At 33.7% G+C, this 12,522-nt stretch overlaps 1 protein-coding gene across 1 annotated transcript in view; it reads left to right on the forward strand.

Moving 5' to 3' along the window:
• Positions 1-1,450: 1,450 nt before the first annotated feature.
• The window catches only part of LOC131062142 (histidine-containing phosphotransfer protein 1), a 31,224-nt gene continuing 20,152 nt past the window's right edge, over positions 1,451-12,522 (forward strand). The window contains exons 1-5 of the mRNA XM_057995882.2: positions 1,451-1,599; positions 1,750-1,833; positions 4,369-4,499; positions 4,761-4,829; positions 9,086-9,157. Coding sequence (XP_057851865.1) covers positions 1,597-1,599; positions 1,750-1,833; positions 4,369-4,499; positions 4,761-4,829; positions 9,086-9,157 — 359 coding nt within the window. The 5' untranslated portion in view covers positions 1,451-1,596. The remainder of the gene's footprint in view (positions 1,600-1,749; positions 1,834-4,368; positions 4,500-4,760; positions 4,830-9,085; positions 9,158-12,522) is intronic.

A 12,522-nucleotide genomic window follows, 5' to 3' on the forward strand; every position in this document is an offset into this window, starting at 1 on the left:
TAGATTTATTTTTATTTTTAATTTAAATTTTAATATTATTTAAATATATAATATGTATTAATTTATAATTAAATTTTAAAATTTGATAATATTGAAAATTATATTTTTAATTGTAAAAACAACAAATATTCATAGTTTACTTAATCATAATATTGAATTAATATAATGCTCTAAATAATATATCAATTATTTATAATATCCATTAATCAAATAAAATTGATTGTTCTCAAATATGTTACAAAGTAATTATAACAATTAATATTTATTTATTTTTAACTAATTACTATTAATCATTATTTTTAATATCCACTTAGTCATCAATATTTAATAAAAATATTTGATTAAAAAAATGCTCCAACTATAAGAGTCCTAATAGTAAATTCCAAATAAATCAATTAATCTACTCATCAATATTTAACAGATAGATTTTCTAAAAACAACAACAACATGATTGCTATTCTCTTATACGCGTGATTTTAAGGCACATTTGATAATTGAGATGTAGTACTATGTTTTCTAGCAACTATTATTAGGGAATTTTAATTGACTTTACTTCGACATGTTTCTTAAAGTGGTTGTACTTTGATTATCTTTTTCCTTTGACTAACTTTGTTTATATTGATTCAATAAAAATAATTATACTAGGGGAAGAGCACTAGTAGTGAATCGTGTTCCAATAACCGATCACTCCTTATCCTCCCAACCCCACGCCCTGCTGCCCCCCATAATTTTAAAGGAGCCAAAAAAATGATAATGAAAAACCCATTATAAGTTTCACATGTACCAATAGCCGATCACTTTTTAGCTTTTTTGATCCAAATTTGACCCATTTATGCACCACTATTGGGACATTTGTGCACAACACCCGCAACATTTGTCCACAAGTACTAGCTATTTTGAGTGGACGGTTATTGGAACATCTTTAAGTAGGTATCGGATGACATTTTGAAATGTGTATTTTTTGTCCACCGTGTGCATAATTGATCCCACAACATGCGTCGTTACTACCCAAAAGCCAAAACCTTAGCTATAAATAGTTTAGTCGCAAATGAAGACAACAAAAAAAAGTATCGAAATCCAATATATCATTTAGAATATGTAGATGCACGAAATTAACTATAGCCACTACTTATACTTCCCAAATCATAATATTTTTAAAAATAATACATCAAATTTATAACAAAAACTTTCCACCACATTATAGTTGTAACATATCAATCAATCAATTAAAAAAAACTCTCTCCTCAATATGACATAGGTGTGCAAATTTTCGATTGCTATATATATACAAAGCAAGTTATTTCTTTTTAAGGAGAAGTAAAATCAAACATGTATTTTCAGTAAGGGGTGATACATAAAGCAAATTCCGGCTCATTAGAAGGGCCCCGCAACCCAAGTTGCAGTTTTATAATACGAGATATGTTTGAGGTCAAGAGGAATAAATCTTAAAAAGCATTAAAACAACGCAAAAAGTAACAGAGGGGTCCTCTAAATTCTAAATCAATGCCGCAATATCTAACAAACCATTCACTGAATTAAATTCATAATAATGGCGGAATAAATGAATGCGAGCATAAAGGAGTTGTGGGAGAGGAAATGGTATTCCTTCAGTATATTAAAATTCTCTGATAATAGAAATCTGACAGCTACATACAATTTATGGCTTTACAGTCGCGTTGAAAGGCTTTCCAGATTCGTCTTATATTTTCCTGTAGAATTTTTTTCTGCAACTAACAAGCTGAGGTTCAGGGTTCGAGTCTCGGCGACACTAGGATGGACGTTAATCTGTTGAACCAGCAGCTTGTTAACCTTGTCACTTCGATGTTTCAAGAGGTGCCTTAAATTGCCATCTTTTAAGCAGAGAATTGAAATAACCGCGCAAAAGATTTGTATATGTATTTATTTCGCTGTCTGTTGAAATATTTGTTTTTGTTTGGAATCTGTTTTGTTGCTTTGACGAGCTATAACATCCTTAGAAATGAATGAGCTGGAAAATCTTCTTGCAATGCTGGAGGTTCAGGTTCACATAAGAGTAAATGAATGGTGTATTTTAGCTTAGCTTAGCTCTATCATTTTTTGTTACATTAGCTTTTCAGTGTGTCGGATATCAGTTCTTTCTTTAGCTGACTGCTTAATCGTTATAAACTGAAGTTCTTTCAGCTTGGAAAATAATAGAATTGAACCATTCCGGTCTACTGATTGAACTCTTGCAGTGCCTTTGAGTTTTAAGGTCAAATAGATTTAAAAACTGCTAATATAACAATTTTCCTTAGCGAGTAACTTCTTACGACTTATTTTTGGGTTTCTCAAGTCAAGCAATAAATGTTTCCTAGAAATGAAAAAACACTGGAGGAAAATTTTCCTCTCCCCCTGGGTAATTTTGGTAGCAAGAACAACTTAAGCTAAAAGATTTTGGATTTAATCCGTATGAGCTAGTATAAATCCATATCATTTGGCTCCAGAAACCCTTTACTCTATGTATAATTGCATTGATGCCGATAAATATGTAAACTTCAGGAGCAAAATTGTGTGACAATCCAATTGTTGATATAATGTTGCTAGTAAATATATTATCACCCTAGGATAGTGGCTTTGATATCCAAATTTTGGTTAGCAGTGAAATTTTCGTACCGTTTGTCAGGTTTACAAACTGACAATGATTTACATAGGGAACTATAAAAAATGTTTGTAAAGGAACCAAGTCGCTAACTTCGTTTTACAAGACTAGGTAAAAAATGAAAGAGAAAGGAGCAAAATAGGACCATCTTTTTTTTACAACCTTTAAAAGAATTTTGCATCAAAACTCTTTACAATGAATGTTCTGGATATTTAACAAGTGAAATGCAAAAGAGAAATGGCTTATGAAAACAAAAATGACAACCAAAATATTTTGTAACTCTAAACAAACATATTTTACTTTAGAACTGGACAATTAGATGTTTTAGATTTTATTAATTGAAATCTAGAAGAGAGATGATTTCTTGTTTGCCTTAATAGCATATGCCTACCAACTACCATAGCTGGTGATACTTTTCTTGCTATACTTCTTGCAGCATTATACTTTTTTCTTGTTTTTGACAACTATCCCTTAGTTTAATTGCTGATTTTTAGAAAGAATAAATAAATTTTCACTGCAGCAAACTGCAAGTTTAATTATATTGAAGTCAAAAGAGAATTATGCCATGGAGAAATAGAACACTAATATGGAGAGAAGTGAATATTGAATACTTTACTCAGAAGCGAATAACTTTATTCAGAAGCTAATAACTTCACCTTGAGAAGTGCCTTAGTGAGGAAAGTGGAAAGGATCTTTCCCGAAGGAGGGTTTTCAATTTCATAAATCACTTAAGTCCCTTTCACTTTTAGTTTTTATCATTCATAGCAGAAGATTTCGCTATCAAGGTACATTGTATACCGATCATCAAGAAATTGCCAGATCATTATACAGGATCAATGTGCCTCGTTAGGGATTATAATTAGAAGAAAGTAAGGATACAGGATTGGCCAGATTGTTGAAGCATAACACAGAACTCGGAAATAGAATCAAATACTTGTGAATTTGAGTCCACAACAAAAAAACCAAAGTGAGGCTTTTGGCAAGGAACTGATTTTTTAAGGACGGTGTACTGTACCAATGGGGCCAAGGCATGCAAGGTGCAATTGAGGAAGCTATAATATCTCATTGGAGCTGTGCTAATTTATTCCTAGGTTTTCATACCTTGAACTTTATGTTTATGACATGTTTGCTTGCTTTTGGTACTTAAGAAAAAGAAGCGTTGATCAAGGCTATATTTGCTCAATAGATACAATGTTCTCATAGTAGGGCCTTATATGGTTTTTATGTACTCTTATCTTTATTTTCAATGATTTTAAAAAGTTACATTTCATGTTCACTTGTTCAAGTTTTAGAATAACACTTATTAGATGGGCAACATTTTTCACGTGTTATTCTGTTTTTTTGCTATATTTTTAGGAGGTATTAAGTGTAAAATCAGATAGATATATTCTCTTGACTTTGGAGATATAAATTTTTAATAGATATCACAGTGACAGCACCCATATAAAATTGACAAAACTTGCCTAGTTGACTTATTTATTATAAGGCCCAAGAAAATGAAGCTTGAGAATATGTGACAAATTTTGGTTTGACTCAGCGAAGGTTAGTGTATACAAGATTCAGAGGTTTTTTATAACATTGTAACACATTTTTGTTGACCAAGTTCCTGCCATGTCTGAACATCATATATTTGTTAAATATATCGAAGTTTGAATTCAAATTTCCTTTGTCTTTAATTTTTCAACTATTTTTGATAATGCTAGTTTGGTTGTAAGGATATGTTGTTTTACCTGATGTATTGGTGTTTGCAGGGTTTTCTTGATGAGCAGTTCACTCAGCTTCAAATGTTACAAGATGCAAGGAACCCTGGTTTTGTTGCTGATGTGATTTCTCTTTTCTCTGTGGACTCTGAAAGGCTTCTCGCAGAACTCACAAAAACACTGTATTTACCAACTTTGTTGTGTGGTTTCTGAATTATAAGTTTTATTAATTTAGATCTAGCACCACCAGCAAATGTATAACCATTTTTTTTTCAGTGCCCTGATAAACTTGCTTTTCCGTGACCAATTATATCTTAAATTTGATTGTTAGATTTTTGTATCGACTAAATATCAGTATTCTGTTTGAAGTTATAACAAAGATTTGTTTATGCTTTTTCTTTGGATAATTTTGATGTACACATATCTATTCTTTTTTTATGCAGTGAACAATATCCTGCTGATTTTAAGAAGGTTGATGCATATGTCCATCAATTCAAGGGGAGTAGCTCAAGGTAAGATGATTATGTTTTGTCAAGCTTTGTTTTTTTGTTGCATATTAAGAATGAGTTCTCACTTGATCTGTCATGTAAGTTCTAATAAATGAGGGAATGCTCATACGTGTTTGAGATTGAAGTGGAATGTATGTTCTAATAAATGAGGGAATGCTCATACACATTTGAGATTGCAAGTGGCATTCAGTGTCGCAGATAGCAGGACACATTGGAATTTCAGAAGTAAAAAGATTAGGGAATTTTGTTTGTTAATCTAGAATATTTTAACTCCCAAGAGTATCGCACTGGCAGGGTACAACATTTGGGAGGGAAAAATGTGTGTCTTGGATGAAAATTTCTACCATTGCCTAATGGTAATTTTAGAAAGTGTCCTGGAGAGCTGAGAATTCTATCCTCTCCATTATTGTGATCATTCAGGGATTTGTGTAGAACATGTTACTTGTACTGTTCTTTCCAAACACATCATAAGTATGCAGAATTGCTTCCAGTCCAATCTTATGTTTGTTAAAGTTTTGACAGATGGCTGCTTCTGAACATTTTTGTTTATCAAGTAAAGTCCATAAGTTGTGAGCAGTGCAAAATTAAATGTAATCGGACAAAAAAAATTAAACTCTTTAGCTTATCATGTTCTCTTGGTTAAGAATCAATACTGTAATGATTCTTTCAACTTTGTCATTCAACAAGTTATATTTTCTCCATATGTTCTGAGATATGACTAATCAGGGCTTTGGCACTACAACCAGGTCGTCTTAATGATTTTTAAGTTTCATTTGTCCCTAAATTATACCATGCTTTAGCTAAGCGTCCTATAGTATGGGTAAGAAAATAATTCTCACCCTCAAAACTCCCCCATATAGGTTTGAAACCAAGTAATCTATCTTTAGTGCCTAAAATAGCATCATGCCCTTTTGTAAAATTCTTAACAAACAACTTAGCATTCTAAAGAGAGCAGAAAACAAGAGAACCAAAGGGCTTAACCTTAAATTTGCCAAATAAAATATTCCACAAATATAACTTTTTCCAATCAGGACTGTTTTTCAGAACAAAATCAGTCCAATTAAGCCTGAACAACTGCTTCCAAGGCTCATTTGCATGAAAAATTTTAGCGGTCCATTTAATAGATAAATCGGAATTCTGTTTAAATTAAATTGTCAACCTCGGTCTTCCAATTTCTTTAGGTTTAATACACAAATCCCAAGAAAATGCATGGCTTTATTATTGCCTTTTCCATTGAACTAAAGTAAGTTTCTGATTAGCTTATTTAATTGACTCAATGAGAAGAGGAAACAAGCCAGCAAGAGGAAAACTAAAAAGTGCATGAAGGGAACACCTTTTGTCGCACCAGGAATCTCCTAGCAAGAGATAACAAATACCCTTGACATTTGGAAATCTTATTATTCACCTTGTCCATGAGCCATTCCCACATGTTTTTCAAGGAGGAAAAATAAAAAGTGTATGAAGGGAACACCTTTTGTCGCACCTGGAATCTCCTAGCAAGAGATAACAAATTCCCTTGACATTTGGAAATCTTATTATTCACCTTGTCCATGAGCCATTCCCACATGTTTTTCAAGGATGGATTCAGGGCAAAAGGAATGACAAGATATTTAATCACTTTATTACGCCCCATACACTCCCAACCTTTGCTCAACAAGCAATTAGGAGACATTATCTCTTGACAATGCATTGAATTTATGCACAACAACCTGGGAACTTGAAGCAATATAACATATATCCAACCTCTTGCTAATGTTATTACAATCGTCCTCTTCCATTTCAGCAAAAAGAGTGGTGTCATCAACATAGTGAAGCTCAACCAAAGAATCACTAGAGGGAAGGCATGACTTTTTAGTTTGAGGATCTCAAGAACAGTGTCTCGATTTATAAAGAATAGCCTCAGCAGCAATAACAAACAGAATGGAGTAAGAGGCAGCCTTGCCTTATTTATCTTTGCAAAGGGTAGTAAGTAGATAACTCACCATTTATACACACTTGTATAGAAGCATCCCTGAACAAAACACTCACCATTCTACAAAAACGTATCATTAAGCCTCAAAGCTTTCATAACCAAGGTAATAAAAGGCCATTCAATTTAGTCATGCTTTTTCAAATTCAAGAAGGGCCATATCCACATTTTAATCGGAAAACTTGGCCCAATTTATTCTTTTCCAGCTAGTTAAAAGATCATCCGAAATCTGTGTACCCACCACAACACTAATTTGAATGGAAGATACAATTTTGGGTAAAAAATTTTGAACCATCCTATTCAAGGCCTTGTAAAAAATCTTGTAGGAAACATTAAGCAAAGTAATAGTTCTCCAATCCCTCATATGAGTGGAATAACCTTGTTTTATACAACAACTTAACAATCCGTTCATTAATTTTACTACCAAGGATGCCATCAACAATAACCTCTTTATAGACTGCAAGCAGTATTTTACTAATCCAGTTAATTTTAGCCTGAGAAAAATCATTATGGAAGTCATCACATCTACGCTTTTTCATTTTTCATGTGACAATTGGCATCTTTAGTTTCGTCCAATGAGGATTCAGTATCCAAAACAGCAGCATCCTTTATTCCAATCCTACATGGAATAACTTTAGATACTAGCTTTCTTGCGTTAGAAACAACAATAACGTTATCCCTAGGGGTGAAAGATCACTGTAAAATTTTGAAAAGAATTTTTGGTTTCAATCTCATCCTCAATTAGCTCACCCCCACATCTATAGCATTGATTTTTTTCCTTTTTGCTTGAAATTTGAAATCCAAAAAAGAATTTACATCCTATATCCCCAAATTGAACCACGTTAATCTAGAAAATTTGAATGTTTGGTGCTTGTTTATTTGTCTAAAGACTCTAAACTAACTCACTGTGAGTAGTTATCATTTTGTTTGCTTACTCTTGTTTTTTATGTCTTGATGTTTTCTGACAGGAATAGCTTAAAATTATGGATACAAGATTATATGGGCAACCTTTCACTAAACTCATTGGCATCACATGTAATGGAGACTTAAGAAGTGCTTTTGAAATTGTAAACTATATAAAGGCATTTCAACTATGTTGTTTTAGTGATAGTGTGCTTCTGTTGATCTGATTAATCAAAGAAACTTAGATAACATATTTAAAATTCAAACAAAAGAGTAGTTTTGATGTTATTAACAATTGGAAATGTATATAAGAGTCTTTAAGTCTTTTTAAGCTGTATTCCATCAAGGTCATGATGCTGCCATGAATTGAGTTTACTTCTTAAAAACTGATTTTTTTGGTGCTTGGTATGTTTTTCTAAGCTGACTCTCGTTAATTTGTTGTCAATTTATTTGCTCACACTTGCTTTTGCTGTGTTTTGATGTTCTTTGATAGGAAAATTTTTAAATTTATGGATAGAAGAGAATTATGGACCACCTTTCACTAAATTCATTGGTGTTTTTTTAATATATTATTGGATATCTATTTGTGGGACCCTATCTAGACAACAAACAAATATTGGACTTACATTCACTACTGGTGTACTTTTGGCTTGAATGCTGCTACTTTTATCTTCTCTTGCAGGGCATTCTCCTCCTTGTCACTCCACTTGTGTTGCTTGCTATTCTTCAACACTCTTTATTGCTCCTTATCGCCTCACCTATAAGGCATCCTCCTTATTGCTTCATTGGTTTGCCCTTATCTTCTTTGCATTCCTCTGACTTGAACATTGCTCCTCCTATTTCCTCTTGTAGGGTATTCTCCTTATCCCTCCACTTGTGCTGCTCATCAATCTTGAGTACCCCTTCGGCTTGATTATTGTACTTCCTATCTCCTTCTAGAAGGCATCCTCCTTATCACTCCATGGGTTCATCCTTTTGCATTACTTGTGGGCCTGCTAGATACTCTACCAATTGAAGTGGGACTACCACTTTAGCACACTGTTCTAGTTCTAAGATGTCCTTGGGGAGATTTGACCCTTGGTCTCCAACAAGTGAACTAAGTAGTCCTACCACTTGACCACACCCCTGTTGATGCTAAATTGGTTGGTGTTACTTGTAATAGAGAGTTGAGATTTTCTTTCGAAATTTAAACTATATAAAGACATTTGGACCATCTTGATCTTTATAATAGTGTGCTTCTTGGATCACTTATGGATATTTTTACCTTAAATTTTGTTCTGTTAAGACTCTTTGCAAATGACATTTTATTCCCAAGTAGCTGGTAGAGTTTGATGATTTGGAGTATAAAAGTTTTGCTCACTTTTTGGAGTTTTATCATGTTGTGCAGCATAGGAGCTTATCGAGTCAAGATAGCTTGCATGGACTTCCATTCATTTTGTGAAGGTCATAATCGAGAAGGGTAAGCAATTCATGTTGTTAATGCAGGGATGTTTTTTTGATACCCTTGATATTTGTTCAAGGTTAAGGAATTATGTTACACAGAATCAGCGATCATTGAAAATTTAACTCATTTTCCCAAAAGTGTTGCATTATCGTAATATATTAATATTCTTAGTTTAGAGCTTTGTATTGTATCTGTTGAACACAATTTTTTAGTATAAATAGCATACAGTATTAGCTTTCAATATATTACTCAGTGTTTTGGAACATTATGATGTCCCAAATTCGAATCGTCTTTATTTTACCTTCACTCTTTTTCATTTTATTTGCTTAATGATTCAAGTATCTGTTCTTGTGTTCAATATCACTAAAAACCCAATTCTTTTCATGCTTACCCTTATTTGATTGAGGTTTTTATTGAAGACGTGGCACTGTCTTTTTAGACTTACTTGAAGAAAGGGATTTCTTTGGGGGAATTATGTTCTTGAAATTGGCTGATGCAACAGAAGGAAAAGAAGCTGTTGTCAAGGTAAGTTGTTTCAGATGTGGGAGTGGAAGATGTCAATGATTATCATAGTCAGGGAGACACGAGAGTACTGGTAGGGGATGCCGATCAAATTAAGGTATGTGAGTAAATGAATAAGAAACTGTATGACTAAATATGGGTGGCTAGAGTGACTTGAGCAGAGACTCAAATTGAGGCTTAGGAGACCCAAGAGAAAAGATCTGAATTTAGTTTTCTGGATGATACTCTGTGTTGGATAAGAGAGTTTGCTGGTCAGAAGGAGGTTGATTACAATGACTTAACAAGTTTGCAAAGGAATGCTGAAATGTTGACTTGTTTTCAATGTTTCAGTCATTGCAAGATTGCAAGGAAGTTTGGAATTGTGAGCAGTTTGCTGATTTGAATTGAATGTTCTTGACAGTTTGAATTGTCCTGCTTAGTTTGCATAAGTGAGGTTGATCTTGATTGTTTGCAAAGATTACCTTAATTATTGTAATCTTGTAACATATTACATGTTCACCAATGTGATTGCAAAGATTGATTGTTTTGCTTGCTTAGTGATTTGCTTGAACTTGCATCGATAGAGGAAAATGGCTAAAGAATCTCACTAATTAAGCACCAACACTAATTACTATGAACGATGAATTCAAAACTACTTACAACAATCTGAAACTAACAAACTAACTACTAATAACAAAAATTAAATTTTAACTATTCAGTTGAATACCTCAGGTTAAGAGCAGCTCTGAATAGATTAACTACCAATATGATAAAAGTGCAATAATGATGGCTAACACACTTCTAATGGAATTTGTCCTCAGAAGGACACCAATCTCCAGATCCTACTGCATGTGAACAAGCAAACTTGGCATCTAGGACACTATAAAATTTGTAATGGGGCATAACCTGCTAAGAGGTGTTTTGACATGGCTGTGAATTACAATTACTGAAACAGAGTGGCTGTTACTGAACCATAGTGACTGTAACAAATGACTGAGAGTGACTTGCAGAGAGTTGGCTGCAAGCTTGGATCAGGGAACCAGAAAAACTAAATCAGACAATTAACAAAGCTTAGAAGATTTGCAGTGTCAAAAAATTGAACGAGAGATGAGAACATAAGGGCAACAAACTGAGGTTGCAGGGGAAATGCAGAGAATAAGCTGCTTTCCTATGAAAAATTGTATGCATTGTGTGAAGACTTTCTCTAATAAAAAACCAACAGTCCATCTCTATAAGCCAGGAAGGGCACCCTGAAAGATTAAGATCACAAAGAAGATAAAAGGATCCTTCTTGAAAGAAAAAATAAAAGAGAAAATTTCACCTTGGCTCCTCAAATTATTTTACATCAGCACAGCTGAAATTTTCGCTTTGCACAACTGGTGATTGCAAAATTGTTGCAACACTTTTGAGACTGCCATGACAGTCTTGAAAAAGCTACAGCAATGTCAAAACTGCTTGGGCGGAATTAAAGTCAATGCAATGACTGTGGATGCCATAGGTGGTGAAATCCAAGAATTTGAAGGTTGAACCACAGGGGAAAAGGCAAGGCATTACAGGAGACTAGAAAGACGTGCAATGGATGCTAAGTGGACCTGCCTTGGATACAAAACTAACCATTGCATTTTATGCAATAATGGCATTTTATGCAATAATGGCATTTTCAGTGCCATTCATCATTGGACTTGAAATGTGGCCTGTGCAACTTACATATTGCCCCTTTGGAAGTAGATGTGTTGCTACTGATATGCAACTGTTGTATTCTGAAATCAAGCGGGATATGTGAGCTTTTGGTCTGCTTCTAACATCGTTGCTGTTTCCCCATCAAAAATATGCAAAAGCAACTAAACTGAAATCAATTGCAACATTATTTGTTAAGCAAAACCACCATAAAAGGAGGGATGAGAGAGTGTACCAGATTTGCAAGGTCTAGAAGTTTACCTCTCTTGTCTGTTGTTTGACGCTTTTCTAGCTCCATCTCCTGCAAAATGAAAAGAGGACAGGTCTAAATGTAGATCATGGCATCTATGGAAAATGTACTATTTGAGGTGAAGGACAAGAGAGCTTAGATTATAATGCTCATGTTTAATCAGCACTTGGGCCGTGCCAAGTCAAACTGACACATTGGGTTTATGCAAAATCATAGTCAAACTCAGTCAAATGAGAAAAAACTGGTTATAACCTGTGTTTAAAATGTGGGCTATTCCCCTTTTGTTTAAAAGAAACTCCCTGATTTTCTAATGAAATTCTGTTTTTTCTAAGTATTTTAGCATTTTTTAATTTGATGTCCTTGTAAAACCGACGAAATTGAATTAAATTTACACTTTCAGTTTGCCATATCAATGCCCTGAAATATAATGCTGCTAGATTTTAGATTACTACCTGTCCTACATGTTGACAGATACCTACAAAAAGATAAACATCATCAACAAAAAATGTTTCTAAGCAATTTTACAAATTCAACAAGAAAAATTTCAAATGACAAGAAAAGTAGTAATGTTCAAACAACTGAGAAGTTGTCAAGCAAGATTGAAATGCTATTAGATTGCAAAAGTTGTTGAACGATAAGAAGCAAAACTATGCTAAGAAAAGATGCTGAAATGTAAATGAGAAATGCTATGATGACAGTAAAGATGTTAATATAGGAAATTTAAAACAAGATTTTTTTTACACTGCTTTTGCAACAATCAAAATTACTGAATTGCAGTAAGTGGTTGAAAAGAATAGGATCAATGAACAACTGCCAGAAACAAGGAAAGCTACTGAAATATTGATAGGGAAAGGGTTGGGGTAAGACAAACTAAGCTAAAACACCCTATGCCCCAACCTTTGGACGAAATGAGCTAATATGATGCTTATTTTCTCTTTGTTGCACCCCTATG

Source organism: Cryptomeria japonica, chromosome 5, assembly GCF_030272615.1.
Source record: "Cryptomeria japonica chromosome 5, Sugi_1.0, whole genome shotgun sequence".
Classification (NCBI taxonomy): domain Eukaryota; kingdom Viridiplantae; phylum Streptophyta; class Pinopsida; order Cupressales; family Cupressaceae; genus Cryptomeria; species Cryptomeria japonica.